Below are 25,647 nucleotides of genomic sequence, written 5' to 3' on the forward strand. Positions count from 1 at the left end.
CTGACAGAAAAATCTCTGTGTAAAAGTACTCTTATGCTAAATTTACACGGAGAGATTATCAGGCGAATTTTCGCGATAACGATTGAATTCGAACGATAATCGTACGTGTAAACGCGGTGAACGATCGAAAAATCGTTCATTTAGATCTTTTAACATGTTCATAAATCGTCGTTCGTAGTTCGCAAAAAAAATAGCCGATCGTTCTGTGTAAACAGTCGTCGCGCGATAGTCCGGCAGCCCCGCCCTCCGCCCAGCCCCCCGCTCGCAGCCCGGCCCCCTGCTCATCTGCAGCCCCCTGCGACGGCTCGATCACCACCCTCGCCGCTCCGATCGCCACCGCCGATCCGATCGCCACCCCCACCCGGCGCCGTTCCGATCGCCCCTCCCCGGCGCCGCTTCGATCGCCCCCCGGCTCCCCACCGCCGCGGCAAAGAGCATACATTACCTGCTCCGTGCAGCAGGTCTTCGAGATACCCAGCTCCCCTCTTCAGCGCATTGATTGGTTGAGGAGATGAGCCGGGAATTTCAAACGGCTCCCCTTCAGCCAATTAGTGCTGCCTTGCATTGATTGGCTGAAAAGGGGAGTCGGGAATTTCAAACGGCTCCCCTTCAGCCAATCAGTGCTGGGAGAGGAGCACTGATTGGCTGAAGAGGAGCTGTTTGAAATTCCCGGCTCATCTCTTCAGCCAATCAATGCGCTGAAGAGGGGAGCCGGGGATGTCCGAAGACCTGCTGCGCGGAGCAGGTAACGTATGCTCTTGGCCTCAGCGGTGGGGGAGATCGAAGCGGCGGCGGTGATCGAAGCGAGGGGGGGGGGGGCGATCAGAGCGGCGGCCGGGGGGCGATCAGAGAGGCGGGGGTGGCGATCAGAGTGGGGCAGGGGGCTGCGGTTGAGCGGGGGTGGGGGGGTATGGCGGGCTGCGGGCGCGCAACCGCAAAACGATTTTTCCGTACGATATATCGTACAGTCAAAACGCTGATCGTTATAAAAAAAAAATCGTTACTTCGAAATCGTTAATCGTACGATCGGGCCAATAATCGCCTCGTGTAAACTTAGCATTAGGGTCCATTTACACAGAAAGATTATCTGACAGATTATCTGCCAAAGATTTGAAGCCAAGGCCAAAAATGAATTTGAAAGGAGGAGAAATCTCAGGCTTTACTTTATGACCTGATCTCTGTTTATAGTCTGTTTCTGGCTTTGGCTTCAAATCTTTGGCAGATAATCTGTCAGATAATCTTTCTGTATAAATGGACCCTATAACATATTCTATATATTAACAACATCAATGAAATATTCTAGTTTTTCCTTTTCGGTAAATTAGGCCGGGTTCATACTGGGTTTTTGCAGTCCATTAAACGTAGAAAAAAGGAAATGTCTGATAAGATTCCAAATGAATTGTACAATAATAATAATAAAAAATAAAATAAAATAAAAATAATATTATAATAATAGTTATTTGTATATCCTCAACTGATTCCGCAGTCCTTTTTTTTAATATTATATTATATATATATATATATATATATATATATATATATATATATATACACACACACACACACACACACACAATACAGGGGTTACATTTACATGTTCTAGGATAAAATAATTAAAATAAATAAAGGTACAAAGGGAGTGAGAGACCTGCTGGCAAGAGCCTATAGACTAGAAGGACTGGGGGGGGGGGGGGACACAAGAGCTTACACACTAGGAGGACTGGTGGGGACACAAGAGCTTATACACTAGGAGGACTGGGGGGCACAAGAGCTTATACACTAGGAGGACTGGGGGGGCACAAGAGCTTACACGCTAGGAGGACTGGGGGGCACAAGAGCTTACACACTAGGCGGACCGGGGGGATACAAGAGCTTACACACTAGGAGGACTGGGGGGGGCACAAGAGCTTACACACTAGGAGGACTGGTGGGGACACAAGAGCTTATACACTAGAGGGATTGGGGGGCACAAGAGCTTACACACTAGGAGGACTGGGGGGATACAAGAGCTTACACACTAGGAGGACTGGGGGGATACAAGAGCTTACACACTAGGAGGACTGGGGGGGGGGGCACAAGAGCTTACACACTAGGAGGACTGGGGGGGGGATACAAGAGCTTACACACTAGGAGGACTGGGGGGGCATAGGAGCTTACACACTAGGAGGACTGGGGGGACACTAGAGCTTACACACTAGGAGGACTGGGGGTGACACAGGATCTTACACACGGGGAGGACTGGGGGTGACACAAAAGCTTACACACGGGGAGGACTGGGGGTGACACAAAAGCTTACACACTAGGAGGACTGGGGGGACACAAGAGCTGACACACTAGGAGGACTGGGGGGACACAAGAGCTGACACACTAGGAGGACTGGGGGGGACACAGGAGCTTACACACTAGGAGGACTGGTGGGGATACAGGAGCTTACACACTAGGAGGACTGGGGGACACAGGAGCTTACACACTAGGAGGACTGGGGGGACACAGGAGCTTACACACTAGGAGGACTGGGGGGACACAGGAGCTTACACACTAGGAGGACTGGGGGGACACAGGAGCTTACACACTAGGAGGACTGGTGGGGATACAGGAGCTTACACACTAGGAGGACTGGGGGACACAGGAGCTTACACACTAGGAGGACTGGGGGACACAGGAGCTTACACACTAGGAGGACTGGTGGGGATACAGGAGCTTACACACTAGGAGGACTGGGTGATACAAGAGCTTACACACTAGGAGGACTGGGGGTGACACAAGAGCTTATACACTAGGAGGACTGGGGGGACACAGGAGCTTACACACTAGGAGGACTGGTGGGGATACAGGAGCTTACACACTAGGAGGACTGGGGGACACAGGAGCTTACACACTAGGAGGATTGGGGGGACACAGGAGCTTACACACTAGGAGGACTGGTGGGGATACAGGAGCTTACACACTAGGAGGACTGGGGGACACAGGAGCTTACACACTAGGAGGACTGGGGGTGACACAAGAGCTTATACACTAGGAGGACTGGGGGGACACAAGAGCTGACACACTAGGAGGACTGGGGGGACACAAGAGCTGACACACTAGTAGGACTGGGGGGACACAAGAGCTGACACACTAGGAGGACTGGGGGGACACAAGAGCTTACACACTAGGAGGACTGGGGGGACACAGGAGCTTACACACTAGGAGGACTGGGGGGACACTGGAGCTTACACACTAGGAGGACTGGTGGGGATACAGGAGCTTACACACTAGGAGGACTGGGTGATACAAGAGCTTACACACTAGTAGGACTGGGGGGACACAGGAGCTTACAGACTAGGAGGACTGGGGGGGGGGGGGGACACAACAGATTACACCCTAGGAGGACTGCGGGGACACAAGAGCTTACACACTAGGAGGACTGGGGGCACACAAGAGGCAACAAGGGCTTAGTAAGAATTTCCAGTAAATTCTAACTGTAAAACATGTAATTTTTTGTTGAATTTTTCTTGTACAGCATCTGATACAATTGCCTGCCCAAGACATGTGACTGGAAAATTGGAAGGGTCAGTAAGCGTCACTTGTGCGTACTCAACCGTAACTAAGGCCAATAAGTATAGCCGCAAGTATGTCTGTCAAGAAAAAGGATGGCCTGGAAAATGTAAAAGTACAATCACATCTACAAATGGCTACGTGCATCCAAACTATGTCAACCGGGTCTCAATACAAGATGATCCAGCTGAGGGCTTGATTGTCATTACATTGTCTGACTTAAGGAAAACCGATGAAGGAACTTACATATGTGGCTTGGGCACAGATACAGATAGGATGAAAGCTGTATTTACTGTCGCTGTCACTGAAGGTAATGAGGCCACATAATCCTTCCAGTTATTACCAATAAGTTATATTTAAATTTCCCCGTTATTACAAGTAAATACAAAAATGAGCTGCAAAGAGTAAAAAAAAAGGACTATAGCATTTCACATGCACTATTTTTTCTGTATTTCTGGTAATTTAACCAACTTAAAGGAGTACTCTGGCAAAAAAAACTTCTTTCAAATCAACTGGTTATAGAAAGTTATATAGATTTGTAATTTACTTCTGTTTAAAAATCCCCAGTATTCAAGGAAGTGGTGTATTCTTTCCAGTCTGACACAGTGCTCTCTGCTGCCACCTCTGTCCATGTCAGGAACTGTCCAGAGCAGGAGAGGTTTTATAAGGAGATTTGCTGCTGCTCTGGACAGTTCCTGACATGAACACAGGTGGCAGCAGAGAGCACTGCGTCAGACTGGAGTAAATAAGCCACTTCCTCCAGAACTTACAGCAGCTGAGAAGTACTGGAAGACCGGAGATTTTTAAATAAAAGTAAATTCTGAATTTTTTTGACTCCAGATGATTTAAATTGCCCCTTAAGGTCATTAGAGGTATGATTTAATTTCTTCTGAATTTGTAATAGTATTCCATGTGCTTCTTTAAATATTTCCTTGCTAGATTCTGTCATTCCAAATGAGGCCAAACTTGTCTATGGTCAGCTGAGGGGAGCAGTGAGCTTCTACTGTGAATTTGGAGATGGACATGCTACACAAAGGAAATATCTGTGCAAAATAGAAAGAAATGGCTGCAAAAACATTCTAGACAGTTCCGGAGCAGTTGATCCCGCTTACCTCGGAAGAACCCTCCTGCAAAGTGAGAAAGGAGGTTTTACAGTCAAAATTATACAACTGCGAAATGAAGATTCCGGCATGTTCTCGTGTGGTTTGGGTCACTATGGAGAAGAAGGAGACAATAATGAGTTTGATTTGAGGATCAATCAAGGTGAGTAGATAGATAGATAGATAGATAGATAGGAGATAGATAAATAGATAGATAGATAGATAGATAGATAGGAGATAGATAGATAGATAGGAGATAGGAGATAGATAGGAGATAGATAGATAGATAGATAGATAGGAGATAGATAGATAGATAGATAGATAGGAGATAGATAGATAGATGATAGATAGGAGATAGATAGATAGGAGATAGATAGATAGATAGATAGATAGATAGGAGATAGATAAATAGATAGATAGATAGATAGATAGGAGATAGATAAATAGATAGATAGATAGATAGATAGGAGATAGATAGGAGATAGATAGATAGATAGATAGATAGGAGATAGATAGATAGATAGATAGGAGATAGATAGATAGATGATAGATAGATAGATAGATAGATAGATAGATAGATAGATAGATAGGAGATAGATAGATAGATAGATAGATAGTAGATAGATAGATAGGAGATAGATAAATAGATAGATGATAGATCAATAGATAGATAGATAGATAGATAGATAGGAGATAGATAAATAGATAGATGATAGATCGATAGATAGATAGATAGATAGATAGATAGATAGAAGATAGATAGATAGATAGATAGATAGATAGATAGATAGATAGGAGATAGATAAATAGATAGATGATAGATTGATCGATCGATAGATAGATAGATAGGAGATAGATAGATAGATAGATAGATAGATAGGAGATAGATAGATAGATAGATAGATAGACACACACACACATTTTTAACTAATCTGTTTTCATTAGAGGAAATAGAAAATACACAGCCCCAAATGGTAAACAATGCATCACAATAACGAAGAATTGGGGGTTGGGGGAGTTAGAGAGTAAAGGCCCTATTCCACGGAACGATAATCGGCCGTATTAATCATCACGTGGAATAGGAGGTAACGATAAGCCAACATCGTTCTTGTCGGCTGATCGTTAAAGTTGTTTGTCTTTCAACATGTTGAAAGACAAATGACTTATATAGCGGCGGTCTGCTGCTGGCGCTCCGTGTAATAGGACAGGCGTCGGCAGACCGCCGCTATTTCCTTTGGGCTGCCTGGACGATCAGCGATCACCAGGACAGCCCACTCCCAGCTCCCCCCCGGACTCACCCGCTCGCTGCTGCCACGTGTAATGGCGGTGGCAGTGAGCAGGGAACGGCAAGCAAACAAGCGCTAATAGCGCTGGTTTACTCCTCTCTGTCGGCCCGAGGAATAGAGGCAAGCAGGAGCTCTGAAATAGCAAATTGTGCTTTTATTTAGGGGGCGGCGGGGAGGTGTGTGTGTGTGTGTGTGGGGGGGGGGGGGGTGAAGGGGGAGGGATGTGAGGTTTAAAGGGAAAAGACACAAAACATCCTTGGATCCATACTGGATCAAGCCAGCAGTAAACTGATGGTGGGTAAGGGCACCAGCATCTCCTTTAAGATATATTACACATAGGGAGCACAAATAGTAATGGGGTGAAACCACAGGTTCCCGATCACCAATAACAGAGCTGTGGGTTTCTTTTTTTACAGAAAGTGATATACCACAAGGATCTAGATCACTATCAGCAAGATTGGGTGGTTCTGTATCGGCTCAGTGCAACTACGATCCTAAAAAGAACTACACGTCAAAATTCTGGTGTAAATTGGAAGATTCCATCTGTAATCCACTCATCAAAACAGACGGCTTCGTCAATGGGTATTTTGAGGGAAGACTTGTTATTCATGATAATCCCCAAAATGGCACCATGCAGGTCCTCATGAACCAGATAAGCAAAGAAGATGAGGGCTGGTACTGGTGTGTGCTCACCGATGGAAAACACGATCAGACTTCAACTGTTCAAGTGAAGATTTCTGAAGGTACGCTGAGAGAAATGCCATCTATTACGTCTTTACTTAAAGGGGCACTCCAGCAAAGATATTTCTCTTTCAAACCAAAGTTATGAGATTTGTAATCTTACTTTTATTTAATAATTATTTTTTTTTAATAGAAGTAAATAACAAATCTCTTGGCACTTTCTGGGACCAGTTAATTTGAAGGAAAACCTTTTTTGGTGAATGACCCCTTTAAACATAGAGTTTCTTTAAAGGGGTTATCCAGCGCTACAAAAACATGGCCACTTTCCACCTACTGTTGTCTCCAGATTAAGTGGGGTTTTGAAACTCAGTTCCATTGAAGTAAATGGAGCTTAATTGCAAACTGCACCTGAACTGGAGACAACAGTAGGGGGAAAAGTGGCCATGTTTTTGTAGCGCTGGATAACCCCTTTAATCCTACGGATGTTTGCACTGTTTCAATAATCTCTTCAATTCTTTTAGGAAACCCTGAAGGATTGTCTGGTGGCAAAACGGTGACTGTAAAGAACGGGGAAACAGTGAAAATCCCGTGCTCCTATCCATGTCGATATAAATCCTATGAGAAATATTGGTGCAAAGTGGGAAACTCTAATTGCGTAGACGTCACCTCTCACACTGATGAGGAGGAGAAGGGTCTGAGCGTATCATGTGAGACTCAACAGCTGATCCTCACCATCCAATCAGCTACTCAGAAGGACAGCGGATGGTACTGGTGCGGAGTCAAACTCTCTGGAAGATATGGAGAGACTATAGCAGTGCAGCTTAAAGTGGAAGGTTAGTTTGTACTAGAAAGGGACAACCTGTGTGTATTTCTGTGGTGTAGCACTGATTGATGGATGTTATACGTTCTGCTGTACAGCTCAGCCAAAGATGGTATAGTCGTGACGCCAGAGCTAGTCCAGCACACAGGTGTGGTGGTGGTACCTGCTTTGTGTTGTGATTGGCTGTACTACCCTAAAATGGTCTGTAACCTGCCAGGCTGTGATGGGTCCCTTGGGCTCTTGTCACGGTAGTCCTAAGAGGCAATTGACCCACCCGGACTATCGTTGCCGCCACCCACAGAAAGGGGAAAAATAACCCAAGGTGTATGGCTAGTGTGTATAGGTGCTGGTGCAGAGGAAGAGATGACTGAGTCCCAGGGATATAAAAATATACTAGCTTTACTGCGCAGTCTCTTAGTAATACAATACACTTTTGTAGAAAATAGATAACTCTTTATACAGGCTTTAGAGCTTGAACTCGTTTGTGCTGGAGGAGGTGCTTGAAGAAGTAGAGTATAGGTAGTTGTAGTGGTGCTTGAAAAGATGAAAGTAGAGTAGAGTAGCTTAGAGGAGAAGAGTTTGTCAAGGGAGTCCAAACCAAATGTAGTAATGTAGACTTTAGTGTCGAGTTCCCCATCCTAATAGGGTGATACAAGTCCCAGTCGTCGTTACCTGGGTAAAGCTAAGCTCCCGGGGTGTCCAGTTACCTGCACTGCGAGATAGGATACATGGAACTTCTGGTAGCTTTGTCCTATAAGGGCTAGTTCCTCTTTTTTTTATCAGGATACTGCCCTTCACTTTTTAGACTGGTTCATGGCGTGGGCTATGATGTTCCTAGACTCTTCTCCCGTTGTAGTGTTTAGCACTGTATAGTAGATATAGTATAAGTACTGAAGGAACTAGTTGTCTCTAGCTGCCCTGGCTTGGCTACAGCAGGGACTGTGGTTCTGTGTTTCCTTCTCCTACGAGAATCTGAATCTGAAGAACTGAAGCTACACTTCTTCCCACCAAGTGACTACTTCCTACAGGGCTAAGTAATCTACTCTGTGAGTGGTGGAAAAGAGTGTGTGTGAAAGAAAGAAAAGAAGAAATAGGCTAGAAATAAAAAGAGCATCTCCTATAGGTCAGCAAAAGCACATGGGACATATAAAACAGTAACCCATTCCTAACTTCAGCTGTGCAACACATAAGAGCATACATATAAAAATTACTGACATCTAGTGGTGAAACTTTAAAGTGCACTTCATCTTCACTTAACCTGGAGTAAGAAGCTTTTGCGACAGGTGTACAAGAGAAAAGAACACTAGTGGTGGGACACCACATTTCCAGTAGCGATGGAGTCTACACAGCCAAGAGCACAGGAATAACCTGACCTTATAAGACCAGAGAATCTCACAATCTATATTCTATCCTATTCTGTATCCTAGAGGCGACCATAGATGTGACATCTGACAGAAAGAAAAATGCTAATGTAGTCAATAAGAATGTGATGGCTGTGACTGTGACCCCTTCAAGGTGAGTATTTAGTAGACTCCTGAAATTACTACGAATCAAGTTCCATACTTAGGGACCGTTCACACTACGGAATGAGCGCCAAAATTCTGCGCGCCCCCTTGGGCGCGGACTCGCCACTGAATTCTACCTGCTATCTGTTTAAGTGGGAGGGCCCGCGCACCTCTGGAGAGGCATGGAGAGGGGATGCGTGCGAAGAGGGGGCTCCACATGGAATTTCAACGCCGATTCCTTAGTATGAACGGGCACCAAAATATCTATGTCATATCATTATATTCTTAATGCATTATTATATTATATCATTTAATTTTGTATTTATTTCTCCAAGAAATGCAGCAATGCCTTCCTGGACTATATATGAAATGAATTATATTTAAAGGAGAAGTCCGGCCAGGAACTAAAAAAATCATTACGCCATCAAAATAATGATCATGTCAATTATTTCCGGCCGTTGTCCATAGACTTCAATGCAATTTTTATTAAAACAATGGCTGTTGTGTGATCCTCAAAACAACGGCCATTGTTTTGAGTGTCAAATAATGGCCATTGTTTATACATTGTGTGAACATAGCCTAAAGGAGAATTCCGAGCAGAGACATTTTTTTCAAAACTGTGGCGACGGGGTAAAAGACAAAACGCACTTACCTCCCCGGCGCTGGTGCCCACTGTTCTCTGTTCCAGTCCCTGCCGCTTCATGTTCTACAGAGGGGATGTGATGTTCCAAGTTGGCTCCGCCAGTAAGTGGTTGTAGCTGTGTCCCACCTCTGCCGCTGACTGGCTGAGCACGCCTGACATGTCCCAGGTACCCACTAAAACCTAGAAGTGGCAGGGACCAGGGACCGGAACGAAGGAGAGCACCAGTGCTGGAGTTGGGAGGTAAGTGCATCTTGTTTTTTTCACCCATCCCGTCCCCGGCTGTTTTGAAAAAAATGTCCCAGCCTGCATTCTTTTTTACAGGGGTACTCCAGCTATCAATTTTTTCCTTTCAAATGAACTGGTTTAAGAAAGTTATATAGATTTGTAATTTACTTCTGTTTAAAAATCTCAAGTCTTCCAGTACTTATCAGCTGCTGTATGTCCTGCAGAAAGCGGTATATTCTTTGCAGTCTGACACATTGCTCTCTGCTGCCACCTCTGCCCATGTCAGGAACTGTCCAGAGCAGGAGAGATTTTCTATCGGGATTTGCTGCTGCTGTATTGACAACGGCCATTGTTAGTAGTGTCAAACAACGGCCACTGTCTTGCATGCTAACTCGGCAGATACTGCAGATGAACATTATTTCTATTTGGATTGCCGGCAGCCCTATTTTACATCGTGTGCACAGCTATTTTCTACTTCTGCTGTTCACCAAGCTGCTACTGTAGAAAATAGACATGTTCATTATTTTTTCGGCCGCAGTTCAACAACGGCCGTGGTGTATACTGTGGCAGCAGACCTCCACTATCGCCTATGGGCTCCCAGGACGATCCAAAGATCGTACGGGGAGCCCCCCTGCCCCCGCAATTACCCACTAGCTCAGGGTGCATGTAATAGGGGCTTAAAGGATAAAAAAAATTTCTAGGAAGTTCTGCTGACTTGTCTTCTCTTTTCTTGTAGCATTGGTGATAACAGACATAACACTGTGGTGGCTGCCTCGCTGTCAGTATGCGCCGCTGTCCTGGTGGTAGCTGCTGTTTTCCTTATCATTAGACTAAAAAGAAAGAAGATTTCAGGTATGGAAACTGTATCAATATCAATGGTGTTTTAATAACATATCAATATGAGCCCTTTAAAGGGGTACCCCAACAAAAACAATTTTCTTTCAAATCAACTCATTTCAGAAAGTTATATAGATTTGTCATTTATTTCTATTTAAAAAATCTTCAGTCTTCCAGTACTTATCAGCTGCTGTATGTTCTGCAGGAAGTGGTGTATTCTTTTCAGTTGGACACAGTGCTCTCTGCTGCCACCTCTGTCCATGTCAGGAACTGTCCAGAGCTGGAGAGGTTTTCTATGGGGATTTACTGCTGCTCTGGACAGTTCCTGACATGGACAGAGGTGGCACCAGAGAGCACTGTGTCAGACTGGAAAGAATACACCACTTCCTGCAGGACATACAGCAGCTGATAAGTATGGGAAGACTGTAGATTTTTAAATAGGAGTAAATTACAAATCTATATACCTTTCTGAGGTCAGTTGATTTAAAAGAAAAAGACTTTCGCTGGAGTACCCCTTTAATGGCAGTAAATGGGTAGTCTCAGTACATTATTGCAGTAATGGATAATCCTATTAGCTTAAAAATTTACATAAAGGCGAAAAAGGGGATGAAATTGCTCTAGAATTATGATCTATGACTACTGACCTACCTGTTAGTGAAGGTTATAAAAAAAAAACAATAATTCTACAAGCACCTGTCACCAATGATAAGTGGCTGCCAATACATATATCTCCTACAGTAAAAAAAAAAAAAGTCAGCTCCACAACAAAGCATTAACAAAAACATCTGTACTTTATTATATCAAAAAATACATAAAATCTTACAATCCCCAAACTTGACAGACATGCACAGATTTCATAACCACCAGATATGTTGCTGCCCATGATGAGACTAACAATTCCTTTCAAAAGACAAAAAAATCTGTGTGTGAGCCTTTCTCTCTGTCTCTTCCACTTCTGAGACGGCTAATGTAAACTAGTCCCTGGCTGGCTGTATCTGTAACATCGTAGCTTCTTTGTAATACCGAGAGGGTTATTCTGAGGTCAAGATGCTAATGGAGTCACTGATCATTTTCCCAGCATTACAGAGTGCAGATAAAGACTTGTTTACATCAGCCGTCTCAGAAGGGGGGGGGGGGGAGGGGGAGACAGAGAGAAAAGCTCACAAACAGATTTTTTTGTCTTCAGCAGAAAGCAGCAGGTGAGAACTGGGGGGAAGGAGACTGACTAGATAATAACAAGTATGGAAGAAATTGTTAGTCTCACCATGGGCAGCAACATATCCAAAGTGTGAGTGGAGTACCCCTTTAAATGGTAGGTACACTGTTAGGAACCGGACAGCAGAACAAGACAAGACAGTGAGCCCTAAGCTCAGCCCCGCCCACTGTCCTCTACCTACTTGCCACAATCCGCCCTATGATGGCAGCGAGCAACTGGGCGGCAGTCCCTGCACTGGCTAGGTGGGACACAAAGACAAGACAGACAAAACACAATGAAGAATAGTCGACAGTCCGGGTCACAACAATAGGGCAGCACAGTACGAAATCACAATCCAATAGCAGAGTCAAAAACAAGCAATATGATCAGGGGCAGGCAGCAAGCAAGGGTAGTCAGAAAACAAGGCAAGGGACAGAAAACCAGAGGTAACGCAGATAGATGCAGGGAGAGCTGGAATGCAGGACAGGGAAGCTATACTGAATAACCAGCAATGGGAACACAGACTGGGGTTAGTATATATAGGAGGCCAGGGTTCTGGTCCAGAACGTAATTGGACCATCCCCCTGATCTCCAAGCACAGACACCTGAGAACAAAACAGATCCACTGGTAGGATGACCTGTCAGTCACAGCAGAACCAGAACACAGATTAACCCTAACATGGCCAGACAGAACTCAGCAGGTGAATTCGGGTGTGTCTACCAACAAAGGTGAGCATATAAACCAGAGTTCACACACAGCAAACAAAAACACAGAAACAGAATACAAGAATATCAGCGCCTTCTCGGCCGCACAGCACGAGCCGAGGGGCGCATAATGCTCTGCAAAGATACCATCCTGACATACACATTAAGAAATAGGGATGTGGTTTTGGCTGCATTCAAAACGCTTTCTGAATGTAAATGTGGAGATATATTCAGCTTCAGGAGCAGACGGTGTGTAAGACTTAAATGCGTTTAGCTGGACAGAGAAATAGATCAGGTTTCAGGCGATGATTGTGCTAGGTTTTACATTCACTGATATTTTAGTGGTTTTTCCCTTTTATTACCAGATTTGGTTTCTATTGGAAGCTACAGGACTGACATAAGCATGACTGACCTGGATAAGGACGTAGGAAAGGATAACGCTGCCGTAATACACGGCCAGGAAGCTGATATTGGCCGCTCAGAAGGTAAGAAGAAAAAATTATTTTATCTGAAACCTTAAAGGGAATGTGTCAGCACCCGGACGGGACCTGAGGTGCTGACAGTGTAGTATAGATGTTTGTCCGCTTGTGTGCCTGGTCCGGTCTTCAGAGCCTCCGTGCAGGAGATTTTTCACACTCTCTACAAACGCCCTGTAATATATTGTCAAAGAGGCTTGGCCTTTGTGCGGCACCTTGGCACGCCTCACCAATACTTCCTCCTCCCCATTTTCCTGCATATTAACCCACTTGCCTGCCTCCCGCTCCCGTTATCGTTATGTTGCTGCACGCATCTGCCAGTGCTGGTAAGGACTGAAGGACTTGCCAGTTCGCGTCTGTGCCGACAATTCCCTTGGCGCCCTTCTGGTAACGCCATTAGCGAATGCGCCATATGGTGGAAGAATGTGACACACATTGAACTTCCCAACTGAGGCGCTAATGGCGTTACCAGGTGCGTGCAGTCGTCGGTGTGTAGCTCTCGCCAGCAACAACGCATTTATGCAACAGCATGACAACAACGGGGAGCAGGAGGCAGGCGAGTGGGTAAATATGCAGGAAGATGGGGAGGAGGTAGTGGTGAGGCGTGCCGAGGTGCCGCACAAAGGCCAAACCTCCACTCCTCTTTTACACTTGGTTAGAGTGCGTTTGTAAAAAGTCTACTGCATACAGGCTCTGAAGACAGGGACCATGCACACAAGGGACAAGACACCTACACTACACCTACCTCCGGTCCCAGACAGGTGCTGACAGATTCCCTTTGAAAAAGGACAGATTTTATTTTTGTTATAATGTAAAATATTCTCCTTCTTTATTTTGTAGATGGCGGAAAGAGCAGGAAAAAGGTAAATGATATAAAATGGGACCTTTACAAAACATACACCGGATTACTAATTCATTGATGGTCTACTCTCTTGTCCATATGTTCACAAGACGTTTTCTCTGGCCGTTGTTTAATAGTCAACATTATTCTGGCGCAAATACAAAGTTGGCCCTTTGGGTGTGTCTATAATAATACAAAGGGATGGTAAAAAGGACAGTGAATTCAATGTACAGCGTGTGAACGGTCTAAAATAATGGCTGCAAATAAATGGCATCAACATTAATTTGACGGCCACTGCGAACAATGTTATTCACATCAACTATAACTCTGTAATAACGGACACCTTTTTTTTTTCTAAATAGCAGCCGTGTTTTCTTTTTGACATAATGTGAACATAGCCTCTGTGTGCACATCATCTGTGTGCACATCCTGTGTGTACAGCCTCTGTGTGCACATCCTCTGTGTGTACAGCCTCTGTGTGTACAGCCTCTGTGTGTACAGCCTCTGTGTGTACAGCCTCTGTGTGTATAGCCTCTGTGTGTACATCCTCTGTGTGTACATCCTCTGTGTGCACATCCTGTGTGTACAGCCTCTGTGTGCACATCCTCTGTGTGTACAGCCTCTGTGTGCACATCCTCTGTGTGTACAGCCTCTGTGTGTACAGCCTCTGTGTGTACATCCTCTGTGTGCACATCCTGTGTGTACAGCCTCTGTGTGTACAGCCTCTGTGTGTACAGCCTCTGTGCATACATCCTCTGTGTGTACATCCTCTGTGTGCACATCCTGTGTGTACAGCCTCTGTGTGTACATCCTCTGTGTGTACATCCTCTGTGTGTATAGCCTCTGTGTGTACATCCTCTGTGTGTACATCTTCTGTGTGCACATCCTGTGTGTACAGCCTCTGTGTGCACATCCTCTGTGTGTACAGCCTCTGTGTGCACATCCTCTGTGTGTACAGCCTCTGTGTGTACAGCCTCTGTGTGTACATCCTCTGTGTGTATAGCCTCTGTGTGTACAGCCTCTGTGCATACATCCTCTGTGCGTACAGCCTCTGTGTGTACATCCTCTGTGTATATAGCCTCTGTGTGTATAGCCTGTGTGCACATCCTGTGTGTAAATCCTCTGTGTGTATAGCCTCTGTGTGTATAGCCTCTGTGTGTACAGCCTCTTACTGTTCAAGAAAATCATGATACTGTATGTCACATGAAGTTCACGTGAACTTTCTATAGACCGAATGTTGTAAGAAATGTTAAGCTTTCAGCTGTCGGCCTATGGGTGTTAAGAACGATGTCAAACATTCATCTCACATCTTCCTCTTTATCTATCTATCTATCTATCTATCTATCTATCTATCTATCTCCTATCTATCTCCTATCTATCTCCTATCTATCTATCTCCTATCTATCTATCTCCTATCTATCTATCTATCTATCTATCTATCTATCTATCTATCTATCTATCTATCTATCTATCTCCTATCTATCTATCTCCTATCTATCTATCTATCTCCTATCTATCTATCTATCTATCTATCTATCTATCTATCTATCTATCTATCTCCTATCTATCTCCTATCTATCTATCTATCTATCTATCTATCTATCTATCTATCTATCTATCTTCTATCTATCTATCTATCTATCTATCTATCTATCTATCTCCTATCTATCTATCTATCTATCTATCTATCTCCTATCTATCTATCTATCTATCTATCTCCTATCTATCTCCTATCTATCTATTATCTATCTCCTATCTATCTATCTCCTATCTATCTCCTATCTATCTATTATCTATCTCCTATCTATCTATCTCCTATCTATCTATCTATCTCCTATCTATCTATCTCCTATCTATCTCCTATCTATCTATTATCTATCTCCTATCTATCTCCTATCTATCTCCTATCTATCTATTATCTATCTCCTATCTATCTATCTCCTATCTATCTATCTCCTATCTATCTATCTATCTATCTATCTATCTATCTATCTATCTATCTTCTATCTATCTATCTATCTATCTATCTATCTATCTATCTATCTATCTATCTATTATCTATTTATCTATCTATCTGTCTGTCTGTCTGTCTATCTATCTATCTATCTATTATCTATCTGTCTGTTTGTCTGTCTGTCTATCTATCTATCTTCTATCTATCTATCTAAAATTCGTGAATGAACTTTTTTATTATATTTTTTATTATTATTATTATTATTATCAGAAAAATCAGTGTTGAGTGTTACTGGGCACATGAGAGTATGGGGGCGCACTCTGTAGTTACTAGTATGGAATAAATCAATCATACGCAGCAGTTTTTTCATATTATCCTTTTGCATTATAACAGGGATCTCAGGAGGATCTGGATTATTCCAGCTTCCTTATCCATCACAATGGGTCTCCAAACGAAGAAAATACTGTCTGAATCATCTTTGGGAAATCAGAACAAGTGCCACCTGCGTCTGCACAATCCACCAGCCCTGACATTGCAGCTACAGCCGGGATTATTGGTCTCCATATCTGGGACGCTCTGCATTTCCTTCCTCTAATATTTGCCTTGTTTATAAGCAGGATATATTATATATAGGTTATATTCACTGGCCCCGAGCATGACTAGCGGCACCACAAGGGGACAAGCAACGGGCCGTATCTGGCATCAACCACACATTACATTGCTTACACAATTATTTGGAGACATTAGTTTAATCATCACTTTACATAGAAAACAGATATATATCAAAGATACATAAAGAAATATATATATATATATATATATATATATATATATATATATGTATATATATATAAATCCGCTCAGCTGCTCCTGCTCTATAACCTGATGCTGATAGCTTCGGTAGTATTTTCATGGTGACAGATTCCCTGATTACAGATTAAATAAACGAGACCAACTATTCCCCTTATCAATGATCCAAGTCACAGAACAGCCATTGGAAAACATCTGTTATGTAAGGGTTCATATGAAGGTTCCCATAGATGATATGACAAGCAACAATTTCAGCCAAAAAGTTTACTTCTTGACTATTTCTTTTTCACACAACGTACTTTTTCCATAAAACAACGGCCGTTCTTGTTGGGTAAAACAATGGCGGTTGTTTTCTAGCATGGATCTTTTCCATGGTAAACAATACTCATCAGAGCCACAAAAATAATTATGTCAATTTTTTTTTGTGACCCGCCCTTGCAATGTCATCCGCTAAACAACAGCCGTTCATATAGCGTGTAAATATAGTTTAAAAAAATAATCGTTTCAGCCAATAAATGATCTTACGGCGGCGGTCCCGGCCTGTGATTGGCTGAGTGGTCTGTCAGCTGATAGTTCATAGCTGATAGCTGTAAGAACCCAGTGCGGTGGGCCAGGACCGTACGTCTGTTTCTAGGCTCCACTTGCAGCCAATCTACAGCGCTTTCTTTCAGAAATTGTAGTTCGGCTCATATTAAAATTTAACTCTTCTTCTTCCTACCCGGCACGATACATTAGGGAGGAGAACTATGGTGTTTTATATAGATCTACTGTAACGGATCATTACAAAGTATATTTAATCCCGATGCGTGAATTGTTTGCAGAGACTTTAACCGTTTCTTTTTAATAATGATAAGAAATTAAATGAATTTTAAAAATGTGATATGATGAAAGAACTCAGTAAAGACTTAGAACAGATTAAAGCACAATCCGTTTAATTTTGTCAGACATTATAACTTAAAGGGGTAATCCGGTGGAAAAAAAAAGTCTGGTGGCAGATTTGTAATTTACTTTATTTCAAAACTTCCAGTGTTCCAGTACTTATCAGCTGCTGTATGTCCTGCAGGAAGTTATGTATTCTCTCCAGTCTGACACAGTGCTCTCTGCTGCCACCTCTGTCCTTGTCAGGAACTGTCCAGGGCAGGAGAGGTTTTCTATAGGGATTTGCTGCTGCTCTGGACGGTTCCTGACATGGACAGAGGTGGCAGCATAGAGCACTGACTGCAGAGAATACATAACTTCCTGCAGGACAAACAGCAGCTGATAAGTACTGGAAGACTGGATATTTTTTAAATAGAAGTAATTTACACATTTATATAACTTGGAGCACCCCTTTAAACAGTTATACAGTATAATCCTAGACAGTGTAGAATTATTTGATACCAATAAAAGTCACAGAAAGGAGGAAAACCAGAAAATATTTTTTTCTTTTTCATTTATTATTTTTTTTAAATGACATCTTTTATTTTGCGTTTTAGCCGCCCATCAGTGCAATGGCGGCTGTCGGTCCATTATTCTAGGTCAGGTGGACCGATCACCTTTCACTTTCATTGAAACTTTAATCACTTTGATCACTCTAATTGAAAGTCCATTGAATTTAATAGTAAAGACGGTGAAAAAAATATAAACTGTGTGTGAATAACCACAAAATAACGTCCGGTGTTTGCAAAAGGAGTCCAGGAATAATTGTCGTAAATGTCACCACAGACAACGTCCGTTATTTAATAAACTGTGTGCATTGGACGGCCGTCATTACATTGGGGTCAATTAAAATGTGATAATAACAGATGTCATTTTAAAAAGAAAAAGTGGACGCCTTTTTTTTTTTTTTTTAACTTAGTGTGAACCTAGCATTTCTCCATGTTATGGGAGCATAGACTGATATATGAAAGGTACCATGTGTCTCCCTGACCTAACAGCTTCTAACGGTGTCAGCAGTTTGGAATGTGAATTGCTGATGACCGATTCACTGCAAAGAGTGTTTCCAAATAGGCCACAGCAACAGCTTATTTCTGAGCCCAGTAACCAGTTGTTAAAGTTGGTCTTTAAAGTGAATGTATCAGCAGTACATTCGCTTTAAATTTCTCACATGAATAGAACAGTGCCGACCCGGGAAATCCGGTGCCACGGTCCATTTTTTCAAACGCGGCCCAGTTCCTGTGTACGCCGCTGATCTATTTACGGGGACCAGACGGGGGTGAAGCACTGGAGGCCCCTCTATGATGCAGCTGCATCATAGAGGGGCGGGGGTTTCCTCCCACTGGGGGTGGGCCGGCCCTCCTCCAGAACTTCACCCCTGGCTGGTGCCCGTAAATAGAATGGCGCTGTATGCGGGAATCGGCTTCCCCGCGGCGGCACTGTGAGAAACCTAAAGCGAATGTGTTGCTGGTACATTCACTTTGAGGCCTGTTTACATGGGCCAATTATCGGCAACAAGCCATTCCTAGAAATGCTCATTAGCTGACAGCGATCAGCCGGGGAGAGGGAAAACATCTTTTGTGTGGCTGTAAATTCAAATAATAAAAATTAATGTTAATGGACACAGGAGCGATGCAGTGATGGTTCGTGCGGCCATGAGGTTCATTGTGCCATTAAAAGGTACTGAAGAAATAGCTGATCTCCCTGATCTGCACTTGTTTGTGGCTGCAGAAGGTAGATGTGTAGATTGTGGGGTACATTGCGGGGTACATTGCGGGGTAGATTGCGGGATAGATTGCGGGATGTAGCTTATCCTCTTTTAAAAAAAAAAAAAAAAAATTAGAGCATTAAAGAAATGACAATTGTGTTTTTGTGTTTTGGGTTCAGGCCTCTGTTCTTCACAGGTTAATCACTCTTTGTATTGTTGCCGCCATATGATGTAACAATGTACAGCCAGGTGTTCCGGCGTCCTTTGTTCGCTTATTTGCTTCATTTGTTTTGATTCTGGACAACGATAAAGAAATAAACGTTTAAAAAGATTCAAAGCCTTTGTAGATTTCCATTCATTATGCAGGATTAGGGCTCGTTCACACTGAGCAAAAGTGGCATAATTTCAAGAATTGACTTTGGGCAGAGAGCGGAGCTGAACAAGAATTCCTATTGAAACAATGGGACAGGCAGGATTTCAATCAGCGTCCAAGGAATCAGGCTCCACTAGGAATTCTGCCACTTTTGCTCAGTGTGAATGGGTCCTTACTTCATCTTGTATGTTGTCCAGGTACTTGTCCATATGTCAGACATATTTAAAACAAATGTCCCATCAGGTATATACACTTTAAAGCGGCACTTTCAGCAGGTTCGGGCCTGTGAACCTGCTAATATGCGCCAGCCGCTAATTACCGTGCGGTAAAGTAAAGGGCCTGGTTGGATGCCCAGGTGCAGGCTATCCTGGCTACCCCTGCTCCTTCACTGGCGGCCGGCTCTCCTTTTCGGTCTGCCTTGGACCCCACAGCTGTGGTGTCCCCTGATCATGGGCCGTCTCCTGGCCATGCGTCCTCCCCTGCTCCGGACGGCTCTCAGGAGGTGGAGGTGAGCCCGCCCCTTCCTGCCTGGCAACGGAGCTCGCGGCGCTCCATGCCTCCAGCCCGCCTAAGCCCGACTTTTACCCCTAGATCCCGGCGCAGGAACCCCCAACGGGGACCCTCCAGGTCGGGCTTCCCTCCCCACACCCGGGGTCGGGCCGCCCGCTCTGTGAGTAAACCGGGAGCACGTTCAGTTTCTGCAGGCCGGTGGAGCGCTCCGCCCCCATCTCCAGGCCTCATCCCCCTGTCCGGACGTCACCTGCAGCTGTTTGCGGCAGGCGGCTCTGGTGATGACCAGGCCGGGCCGTCTGCCAGTCTTGCCCCCGGCCTTCAGATCTACCAGGTTTCTATGCGCCGGCCGCAGTCGGTGGCCGGGCGCTCCAGCGATGACGTCATCAGCAGCGGAGGTGCACGCGCTCCCCTGCGGCCCTCGGTGTACCAGCCTGCCAGCGGTCAGCACTCCGGGGGGGGGGGGGATGATCTCTCCTGCCTCTGTTTCGTCTTCCCTGGCCCGCAGTCCTGAGTCGTTGGAGGCATGTCCGGTGCCCGGTCCCAGTGCCCAGATGCAGAGTCAGCGGATGGATCTGGAGTCTCCGGCTGTCGGGCCCACAGCACCCAGGCAGCCCGGTAAGTCTCTGTCTTCTGTGTCTTTGCCTGCTAGCGTGTGGGGAGGGGGGGGGGGGTTTGGTCAGGAGGGTGTGTCTGCAGCTGGGGTTGGTCAGGGGGATTAGGCCCTTGGGCGGGTATGGGAGCTGGCTGGCTGGAACTCCTGTCTGGCCTCAAGGCTATTGTGGCGGGGGGTGTAGCGGGTCAGGGGGGGGGGGGGCGCCTGCGCGGGTTGTTGAAGGGCAGGAGGCGGTGGGTCCTTCAGTTGTGGCAGAGTCCGGTATTGCGTGGGCGCCAGTTGCTGCATGGGTGGGGGTTCCGTCGGTGACTCCGTCACCAGCTGCGTTGGGGGGGGCTGTCTGTGGGTGAGCCGTCGGGGATGGCAGTGTCGGTTCAAACTGATCGTGAGAAGGAGCTGGGTGCAGCTGGACGATAGGGCGAGGGGCGAGGTGTACGTGTTTTTCGAAGGGCCTTTGGGGGCCCATTTGAAATAGTATGTTAAAGACAAAATCTGGCAGGACGAATATGTGGAGATTTTCTCCCTGCTCTCGCTGGAGAAGTTTAATTTGGATAAGGGTAAGCGTTTTGAATTGAAGAAGGAGGAGGAGGAGAAGCGCCGGTGGCGGCTGATTCCTCAGACGTTTACCAACTGGCTCCAGGCGTTTGCTATTTTGGCGAGCGTGATTGGGGAAAAGGCTAATTGCTCGGGGCTTTTTTGCTATCTGGACTCAATTGGAGAGGCATACCGGGTCTACGGCGGTCAGGCGTGGCTCCGGTATGACGAGCAACTCAGGCAGCGGAAGGCGGTGCAGCCGAGTATAAAGTGGGACCAGAAGGATATTGGTCTTTGGTTGCGGGTCATAAGGGCCGTTGCGTCAGGGGCAGCCCTTTCAGGGGAGGGGGGGGGACGGCGTGTCCGGCCAGTCTTCATCGCAGGGGCAGTTTTCCCAATCTGGGGGGAAGGGGAGGTGGCCCGGCTTGTGTTGGCAGTTTAATGACGGCCAGTGCCAGTACAGGACGGCCTGTAAGTTCAGGCATGCTTGCGGGACGTGTGGAGAGACCTCCCACAGTTCCGCCCGATGTTTTCGGAAAGGCAGGGGCTGTGGTGCTAGACAAGGGGGTGACGCCGGTGAAGGTGGGCGCGATGCGCCCCTTTCTAGGTGGGTGTCGGGTCGTTTCGGGGTCCCCCTTGCTAGGGAAAAAACGGAGGGTCCGGCGACGGTGCTCCAAGTCTTGGGAATCACTATTGATTCCGGTCGGATGGAGTGTCGGTTGCCTGAGGATAAGCTTGAGGCTCTGAAGGTGGAGGTGAGGCGGGCTCAGGTTTTGAAAAAGATCCAGTTGCGGGAGCTTCAGTTGCTTCTGGGCAAATTGAATTTTGCCTGTCGCATTCTGCCGATGGGGAGGGTGTTTTGCCGGCGGCTGGCGGGGGCGCATGATTTTGTCCGTTTGACTCAGGAGTTGCGGGACGATTTGGGGGTGTGGTCTTCCTTCTTGGACACGTATAATGGGAGGTCGTTGGTTCTGGCCCCGATGGTGGATAGCTTTGATTGGGAGCTTTTCACGGATGTGGCTGGGTGTGGGTTTTGGGGCTTACTGCCAGGGTCGGTGGTGCGCCGGGTTGTGGCCCAAGGAGTGGGTGGAGGCAGGCCTCGTGCAGAACCTGGCTGTCCTGGAACTTTTTCCCATTGTAGTTGCGGTGTCAGTGTGGGGGGACAAGTTCCGGGACAGAAAGGTCCGTTTTCACTGCGATAATCAGGCGGTGGTTTCGGCCATCAATTCAGGTTCGGCTTCTTCCCCTCCGGTGGTTCGCTTGCTGCGTCATTTGGTCCTTAGTTGTTTGGCCCTTAATTCTTGGGTGGTTGCGGTTCATGTCCCAGGTGTTAGTAACTCAGTTGCGGATTCTGTTTCTCGCCAGCAGTGGGATCGGTTCCGGTCGTTAGTCCCGGAGGCGGATACAGACGGGGTCGCCTGCCCGGAGCATCTGTGGAGGCTTGTCTGCTGAGGGCGGGAGAGCTCATGCGGTGTTCACTGGCGGAAAGCACCTGGAAAGCGTATTCAACAGTATGGGAGGAGTGGCTGTCTTGGGAAAATGGTTGGGGTGATGTGCGGTCAGATCAGGAGCGAGTGTTGGCGTTTGGGGGTTGGTTGGGCAATGCAGCTGTGGCGGGCTGGTCAGTGGCACGGGTGAATCGCTTTGTGGCGGAGCTTGGTTTTGGTTTGAAGTTGCGCGGGCTTTGTGACGTCACAAAGGATTTCATGGTGGGCCAGGCCCTTAAAGGCTTTCGGAGAGGAAGGATGCAGGCTGATGCGAGGAGGCCGGTGTCTTTTGTTTTGTTGGAGAGGCTGGGGGCTTGCTTGGGGTCAGTTTGTAAGTCGGCAGGGGAGGTTTACTTGTTTAGGTTGGCTTTTTCGTGGGCGTTTTTTGGGGCATTGAGGGTGGGTGTCCCCGTCTGCTAGGAGGGCTGTTGCGGGAGGATGTTTGGCTGGAGGCGGATAGGGTGGTCTTCCGGATCCGTCGATCTAAGACGGATCAAAGGGGTAGAGGGCGGGAAGTCATGTTGCATGCTGTGGGGGAGTCTGAGATGTGTCCGGTACGTTGTCTGGCGGCGTTTCTTTTGTTTGCAGGGATGGGGGCTGGCCCCTTGCTGAGGCATGGTGACGGTTCCTTTTTGTCCTGGTATCAATTTTCTGCGGTTTTCCCGCAATGTTTGGGGTTTCTGGGGCTAGATGGGACAGGCTTCGCTCCTCATTCCTTCCGAATAGGGGCAGCAACTTAAGCGGCGGGCTGGGGGTTGAGTGCGGAAGTGGTGCGCCGTATCGGTCAGTGGTAGTCCGGGTGTTACAGGTCATATGTTAGGCCTCATTTACTGCCAGTTTAAAGGGGGTGTGTAGTTTGGTTGCGGGGGTTAGTTGCTGTTTTTTCTGTGTGGTTTCATCCCTCCTTTTTCCTTGTTTCTTTTGTTCTTGCAGGGATCGGCCCCGCTCTCGTGTGGATTATGGGGCATTCTTATGTCTGCAGGGATGCGCAGAGGGCGGCAATGCGCCCGGATGGGCGTCAGCTCGGGTTTTCCAGGAGGACGGCAGTCGTCCAGTGGCTGGGGGTGAGCGGAATGGGGTGGAACCGTGTACTGGCTAAGTTTAATAGTTTTGCGCGGCTGGACAGGCCCCCAGATATACTGGTTCTACACGTGGGTGGCAATGATCTGGGGGTCCGTTGATTTCGCGAGTTAATCAGGGTCATTCGACACGACATCTTGCGCCTCTGGAGGACGTTTCCGGGGGTGCTGGTTGTCTGGTCTGACATTGTGCCAAGGAGGGTATTGAGAGGGCCCTTTGTTTGTGGAGGAGCTCGCACGTTTGAGGTGGTCAAAGGTGCTCGTTGTGGCGTGGTAGGGGGTCCTTGGGGTTGGCTAAAATGGATGGAAAAGGGGTACACGAAGAGTGGTGCACCCCTCTTTAGTTAATGGATCATCGGGTTACTTGGATGATTTTGGGCTCCTGGCAGGGTGGTGTCCCGGGGAGTATTTGGGTGTTATGCATAATCGGCCAGGGTAATTGGAATTGGGCTCCTGAGCCTGGGGTAACCGGCTGGGGGCAGTATTTACAGGTATAGCACTAATGGAGAGTGCATTGCTTTGGGTGGCCGGTTATGTTTTTAGCTTCAAGGACCCCCTCCCGTTTACAGAAGCTTGGGATAGTTTGGGTAGCATATGTATTGCTATTGATATTTCATTACTGTTATTTTATGTATGTATTATGTTAATAAAGCTTTGTTATCCCCTCACCAGCTCTGCCCCCTTACCTCCTCACCAGCTCTGCCCCCTCACCCCCTCTGCCCCCTCACCAGCTCTGCCCCCTCACCTCCTCACCAGTTCTGCCCCTCACCAGCTCTGCCCCTTCACCTCCTCACCAGCTGTGCCCCCTCACCTCCTCACCAGTTCTGCCCCCTCACCTCCTCACCAGTTCTGCCACCTCACCAGCTCTGCCCCTCACCAGCTCTTCACCTCCTCACCAGCTCTGCCCCTCACCAGCTCTGCTCCTCACCCCCTCACCTCCTCACCAGCTCTGCCCCCTCACCTCCTCACCAGCTCTGCCCCCTCACCTCCTCACCCGCTCTGCCCCTCACCAGCTCTACCCCCTCACCTCCTTACCAGCTATGCCCCCTCACCAGCTCTGCCCCATCACCCCCTCACCAGCTCTGCCCCTCACCAGCTCTGCCCCCTCACCCCATCACCAGCTCTGCCCCTCACCCCCTCACCAGCTCTGCCCCCTCACCTCCTCACCAGCTCTGCCCCCTCACCTCCTCTGCTCCCTTACCTCCGCACCAGCTCTGCCCCCTCACCAGCTCTGCCCCCTCACCTCCTCACCAGTTCTGCCCCCTTACCAGCTCTGCCCCTCACCTCCTCACCAGCTGTGCCCCCTCACCTCCTCACCAGTTCTGCCCCCTCACCTCCTCACCAGTTCTGCCACCTCACCAGCTCTGCCCCTCACCAGCTCTGCCCCTCACCTACTCTGTTCCCTCACCTCCTCTGTCCCCTCATCCCCTTACCAGCTCTGCCCCCTCACCTCTCCTCACCAGCTGTGCCCCCTCACCTCCTCACCAGTTCTGCACCCTAACAAGCTCTGCCCCTCACCCCCTCACCAGCTCTGCCCCCTCACCTCTCCTCACCAGCTGTGCCCCCTCACCTCCTCACCAGTTCTGCACCCTAACCAGCTCTGCCCCCTTACCTCCTCACCAGTTCTACCCCCTCACCAGCTCTGCCCCCTCACCTCTCCTCACCAGTTCTGCCCCTTCACCAGTTCTGCCTCCTCACCAGCTCTTCCCCCTCACCTCTCCTCACCAGCTCTGCCCCCTCACCTCTCCAGCTCTGCCCCCTCACCAACTCTGCCCCCTCACCAGCTCTACAGGAGGGTATTGAGAGGGCC

At 47.0% G+C, this 25,647-nt stretch overlaps 1 protein-coding gene across 3 annotated transcripts in view; it reads left to right on the forward strand.

Annotated features, from left to right (window-relative positions):
* Positions 1–19,575, forward strand: part of PIGR (polymeric immunoglobulin receptor) — a 32,541-nt gene extending 12,966 nt beyond the window's left edge. For all 3 annotated transcript variants that reach the window (XM_069944438.1, XM_069944439.1, XM_069944437.1), the window contains 9 exons: positions 3,503–3,847; positions 4,477–4,800; positions 6,340–6,666; positions 7,126–7,437; positions 8,852–8,939; positions 10,534–10,649; positions 12,900–13,019; positions 13,851–13,873; positions 16,199–19,575. In XM_069944438.1, coding sequence (XP_069800539.1) covers positions 3,503–3,847; positions 4,477–4,800; positions 6,340–6,666; positions 7,126–7,437; positions 8,852–8,939; positions 10,534–10,649; positions 12,900–13,019; positions 13,851–13,873; positions 16,199–16,276 — 1,733 coding nt within the window. In that variant the 3' untranslated portion in view covers positions 16,277–19,575. The remainder of the gene's footprint in view (positions 1–3,502; positions 3,848–4,476; positions 4,801–6,339; positions 6,667–7,125; positions 7,438–8,851; positions 8,940–10,533; positions 10,650–12,899; positions 13,020–13,850; positions 13,874–16,198) is intronic.
* Positions 19,576–25,647: the final 6,072 nt, after the last annotated feature.

This window comes from Dendropsophus ebraccatus, chromosome 11 (genome assembly GCF_027789765.1).
Source record: "Dendropsophus ebraccatus isolate aDenEbr1 chromosome 11, aDenEbr1.pat, whole genome shotgun sequence".
NCBI lineage: Eukaryota > Metazoa > Chordata > Amphibia > Anura > Hylidae > Dendropsophus > Dendropsophus ebraccatus.